Below are 5,494 nucleotides of genomic sequence, written 5' to 3' on the forward strand. Positions count from 1 at the left end.
ACCTATCAAAGAGAGTATCAACAGACGCTGCACTCAGTCGGCACATCAGTCTGTGATGACATGTGTCACACCAGTTACTCCCACAAATCTGTCATTTACAATAAAACTGGGCTTAACTAATTGATGATGATGATGATGATACCTTCGCTTTGTTTCCTTTGAATCTCTTGCTCTCTGCAACCTTCTGCTTCTGAAACCTTGTCCCCTCTCATTCCGCCTTTCCTGGGTGCATTCGCCTTTTGTTTGGTGGGAATCGCTGCAGTGGCTGCAGTGAATGCTAATAATGTGGGAGAGGGCTGAGTCACTGTAAGAGGTGCATTGCGCTTTGGAGAGGCCAGTTGTTTCAGAAGGGGGTGTGAGGAAGTTTTGCGAAATAAACTCAAGTAAAGTAACAATTTGGGGGGAAAAAGAGCCTGGCAGAGGAGAATAGAAGAGCGGGGACTGCAGCTGGCTCCGCCACTCCGAATGCGAATGTGTAAGAAAGAAACCTGTTAGAGTAATGCGAGACAAAACGTCCGACAAAGTCTGATGCACCGCTGGGCCAATTCTGCTTTCAAATTCTGCTGCGTCAACACTGAAGACGTGAGAAGAGACATGAACGGGAACGAGGAGGGAGGAAAAAGTAAGGTAAAAGAAAGAGGATCTGCAGGAGTGACACAGGAGTGGGAGGGATGGTGCAACGTAAAGGACAAAACAGAGAGGAGGACTTTGACACATTACCTTCAATGATGTGTTTTCGGTTGAGGCCTCTCTCTGTCTCAGCTCTGAAACAAGATGAGAGACACACAAGAACACCTCAGCTAGAAAAGCATAAGCAGACAATTAGTCATGCCAGACAAGATTCTTCATTATAAGTTCCCTTCAAGCCACTGAAATGTTCAACATCTGAAGCACTACCGGTCACCTAAAGGAGGAAACCTACCCAGACATGGCCAGCAACTTCAACTGTAAAGAGAGCAATAATTAAAGGAACCACTAGGTGGCTCAAAGCCACTCTGGAGGAGCTGCCATTGTTGAGAGAAAGCAAGTCGCTTTTAAATTTTGCTGTAAGCAATGTAGATACACTGATATCTTTTAATTCTACAATATCTATCTATTTTTTAACTTTATTTCTGTTGAAGTCTGTTAAACAATTGTATTACCACCATCTGCTAGATGATGTACTTGCTGAAGACATATCTGAAAACGGAATAATAAAAAAAAGAACCCCCACTTGAGCCAGGGAGGATGGTGTCAGGATCTCGGATTGTTTGAGTTTGTTTTGGATTTTATTATTATTATTATTATTTGTGTTAGTTCTTGTTTCTATTAGTCCTGCCTTGTTTTTATTTTTACTTCAATTCCTTCTTAGTGGTTCCAGTTATGTTTGTTTCTTTGCCTAGTCCTTAGTTGCTCTAGTCTTATTATGTTTCTCATGTCTAATTATTTTATTAGATTCTTTTCCTAGTCCTCAGTGTGCTCTCCCCCCCCCCTTGTGTCACTTCCTCTTCCTCTTCCTCTCTCTTCTCAGCCTGTCTTCTGTGCTCTGCCCTCACATTTACATGTTAGCTCATCAGACCAGGTCTTTTGTTCAGCATTCAACCTCCCAAGACTTAAGCACCTCAATCTCAGTCACTCCTCGCTGGATCCTCTTGTTTCCTAATGTCGTCTACTTGGTGGTTCCTTGGATTTACGTTCTGCCCAGGTTCTTAGTGGATTTTGTAAGTTTTTTTTCACTGTTTTCATTAAATTTTTTTCATCATCTACTCCATGCCTCTGCAGTTTTGTATTATAAACCCCAATCAACCAACAAACAAATAATGACAGATGCTTTTTTCTTTTCCCTACATTCAAAGGCCTAGGAAGGTGTTTAATGTTGGAAAAGTTGAAACAGAAAATCTGGAAACAGTGTCTTCTTTTGGACAGAATGATCCTCTTCAATGTGACCTTGTAACTTTTACTTTCTGTGTGGTACAGAAAAGTTACTTATTTGAGGAAAGTGAAGAAACTCAGAACAAATAAGTTATCATGTCTAGCTTCCCTCTTGTGTCTCGCTTTGTGACAGGTCTGATTTCCACTTTACCTTTGGCTGTGTTTCTCACACACTCCCACAGGGGAAACCTGACTGTGTGGCTGCTAAATCTTATCTGACATATAGCTCTGTGTTTCTTGGGGCAGTATTACAAGAGTAGTTTGTATGGAAATATTTGTTGTAAGAGATCATCAGCCATTTAACTTTTGTTTACTCATTTAAACTGATGTTTTCCTCGTGACTATATTTTGTAGAAGGGATGCCAAGTGGGTGATTCTGTGTTTTATTCACTGATAGCTTTGCTGAAAGTGCTATTGCTCCCATTATCTATGTTTTCCTTCCTAGTAGAAAGTACTCCTGGCTCATGTTGTGTTTCTATCCAGGATAGAGCCATCGATGGAGCTCTTACTGAACTGAAATTGACATGTTTGTCTTATTTAGTGCCTCAAGGTCACATTTGTTACGGAATGGTGCCTAGCTGATCTTACACTTTGCTCAATTTCAATTATTTCAACGTTTCTGCATCGGCCTCTCGCTTCTAGCTTGGTTATAGCGCAAACTTTGAAATTTCTTTCTTTACATCATGTTGTCAAGTAATCTTACGTTTGTGCAAACATGTGGGAGGCATGCATCACATATGCAAATGTCATAATGTGAAGCGGAGATGCTCGCCAAGACTCTCTAATGAGTTAAGTAGTTGTCCTCTGACTGCATCAGGCAAGTGTCTCTCATTGACACTTGCCTGAGAAAGTGATTTTATATAAAAATTTCACAATCTTTTTACCTTCTGTTCTTTTTACCCTCTGTAGTGACTTAAATAATATTTAAAGAAAGCCAAAAGAAGAATGTGAAAGCACTGGTGAAAACCTGAAGGCTTTTTAGAGGGAGGGAGAACGTGACTAATGTGGACTGGACTCACAATATTTCAGCATGACAGCAGGAGCGAATATGACGTGTGGCCTGAGGGATATAGATGTTAAATACAACATGGAAACAGAAGCAAGATGGGGGCTTGCTTTCTTTTTTTTTTCCAGTGTGATGCCCTGTGTGTGCATCTGTAGGTTTCCCCTGAATGTCTGATTCAACGCCATGGGGCCTAGAGCTGGAGGCAAAAGTTTCACGTCTAGCCGGCCATTAGTCATATAGTCTGAGTATCTGAGCTGGAAAATTGACATACATACACACACACACACACACACATATATGTAAAAACAATTTGCACGCCCACACAAATTCACTTACTTTCCTCCCCAGTAGAGCTTTGTGGTGATCACAAGGCTGGATCTCCTAAGGGAAGCAGACACATCAAAGGGGAAAAACGCTGTTTAAAAATATTAAAGAGATGATTGTCTTTTAGCATTAAGGTGCTTCTGCTATTATGCTGCTGTGCGTGCACCCAAGCAAGTGAAGCAATCAGATCTACGAATGACAGGAGTGTTGTTCAGTGATCTGACATCCTGCTTAGAGAAGTGGCAGACTGTGCGATTCTTTCACATCAATTTCGAGGCGACGCATTGGGAAGTCTCTGAATGCTAACAATCAAACTCCCACATACCTTCCATGCTCGAATTGATCAATAATTTATACACATTCAGAGTCAGGGTGAAATACAGGCTAAAATAGGCTAAAATATTACAAACTTGTACAAAACCTCAAGTTTTTAGTAAGTGAACACATTGCTATGCAGAACCTGCTTAATTTAACATGCAAATTGCTGTGGAAATGTGACTCTTGATTAAGTGCTTATTGCCTACATACAATAAATGAGGTGACATAGTATAATCATAAAATATGCACCTGCCATTATGTCACCACACCATTTAGACTCTTGAAAGCAAAAGCAGAAATAAATTAAGTGATGTTGGCCATTTTTAAAGAGATTATATATCGTATACATATACACACATGCATAGGATTTTCCAGATATTCTACCTCAAAATATAATCTGGTTCTGTGATTTTATGACCAAGCTTCCAAAGAATGGGGGAATTATTTTTCCCACCTCAAAATAAAAAGTTATGCCATAGAAAATTTAAAGAATTATTATATTTCCTTTTTTATATATAAATGTTGTCAGCTTTAATTACACTAGATTATGAGTCCAGTATTGGTAAATTTAAGATTGTTTTATTTTTACAACAAATTTTTACACCAAGAGAAATTAGGTTGCGATGAACCATCCACAAAGTCAACAATAGCGGGTAGGGAGACGAGACGGTGGTGAATTGCAGCACAGATGGTGTCAGAGTCTTTGACCTCCATTTGTAAGCACCGAGGTCTCATCAAGTCCTCTGAGAGCCACTGTTGTCATCAGTTTATACTCCCATACACTCACTGGTTAAGCTTGGACAACAACACACTAAATTTTAATAATTAGTCTTAAGCTGTGCCTCTTTGTAGCGTTAACAGTGTGTGTTGTAAAACTTGGCTGAAATGTGTCCATTGCCTCGATGTCCAAGGCCTGTGTGACTTAGTAGATGTCTGTCTGAGTTGGGAGCGAGATCAACGCCTAGCCCTTCGTCTTTGGTGACAAAGCCCCCACGATTGTCCTGATTGTGTGACTCTGAGAGGTCAGCAGCAAATCCTCTGGGTCGTGTGGGTTTGCAGACATATTGCGCTCGCTCAGGCACGTCCTGGCGGTGGTAAATGTGCCTGGGATGTGGGGAGTTTCGAGGTTGTCTCATTGCCTTGGCCTTACTGTTTCTTAAGCTGTTTCCGTGCGGTTTTAATGGAGTTAAGGGATTTGCTTGCGCGTTCTTCGGGGACTGGTAAGTACAACTTTTATTAATGTAGGCCATTAAGATCATTGCATTTTAACGAGGGACTGATTTTTCTCCCTAAGCATCCTGACAAAGTGGACATGCTTTGTAATGTCAGTGCTTCAGCAGGCTTTGCACGGCGTTGCACTAAATCAGGATCTTTTATTCTGAAGAGAAAATAAGGCACATTTTCATCTGGTTAGAGTTGTTGCCGTTTGCTCGGTGTCACTACTTTACCTCCAGCACTTCTTCTTGATGATGTTTCCCAAGATTATCTCTGCTCTGTGGGAAAAGATTAAATAAATAAAAAAAAAAAACATGAGAAGATACAAAACCAAAAGCAACACAATCACAGATTGAAAAGATTAGATTAGATTGGACACATCGCCCCTGCATGAACATGAAAGTTATCGGTTGCTCATCTACAAACAACCTGATTAAAAACCAAAGGTGGAACAAGAGAACAGATGAATGACTCCTGGACAATATGTACGAATTCCAGCAGCAACCTTGAAATTAATTTTTATCTGCTGCTTGTCCCTCATCATTCAACAAAATTATGTCTAGATGGGAGGTAAGATTGAGCTGGGGACATAAAATCGAGGTGGTGGTGATGAATAAGCCATGGCTGCTTCCAGATTAATCACCACACATGGAAATAATGGACATGGGGGAAAAAATAGAGAGAACATTATATATGTGCATATATATATATATATATATA

At 40.4% G+C, this 5,494-nt stretch overlaps 1 protein-coding gene across 4 annotated transcripts in view; it reads right to left on the bottom strand.

Annotated features, from left to right (window-relative positions):
- Window positions 1-5,494, bottom strand: part of kcnab1b (potassium voltage-gated channel subfamily A regulatory beta subunit 1b) — a 36,220-nt gene that overhangs the window by 8,812 nt on the left and 21,914 nt on the right. For all 4 annotated transcript variants that reach the window (XM_016679585.1, XM_007567961.2, XM_007567959.2 and 1 more), the window contains exons 6-8: window positions 5,008-5,052; window positions 3,254-3,298; window positions 721-764 (exon numbers count right to left, since the gene is read on the bottom strand). In XM_016679585.1, coding sequence (XP_016535071.1) covers window positions 721-764; window positions 3,254-3,298; window positions 5,008-5,052 — 134 coding nt within the window. The remainder of the gene's footprint in view (window positions 1-720; window positions 765-3,253; window positions 3,299-5,007; window positions 5,053-5,494) is intronic.

The sequence above is a fragment of the Poecilia formosa genome, unplaced genomic scaffold (assembly GCF_000485575.1).
Source record: "Poecilia formosa unplaced genomic scaffold, Poecilia_formosa-5.1.2 Scaffold215, whole genome shotgun sequence".
NCBI classification, from domain to species: domain Eukaryota; kingdom Metazoa; phylum Chordata; class Actinopteri; order Cyprinodontiformes; family Poeciliidae; genus Poecilia; species Poecilia formosa.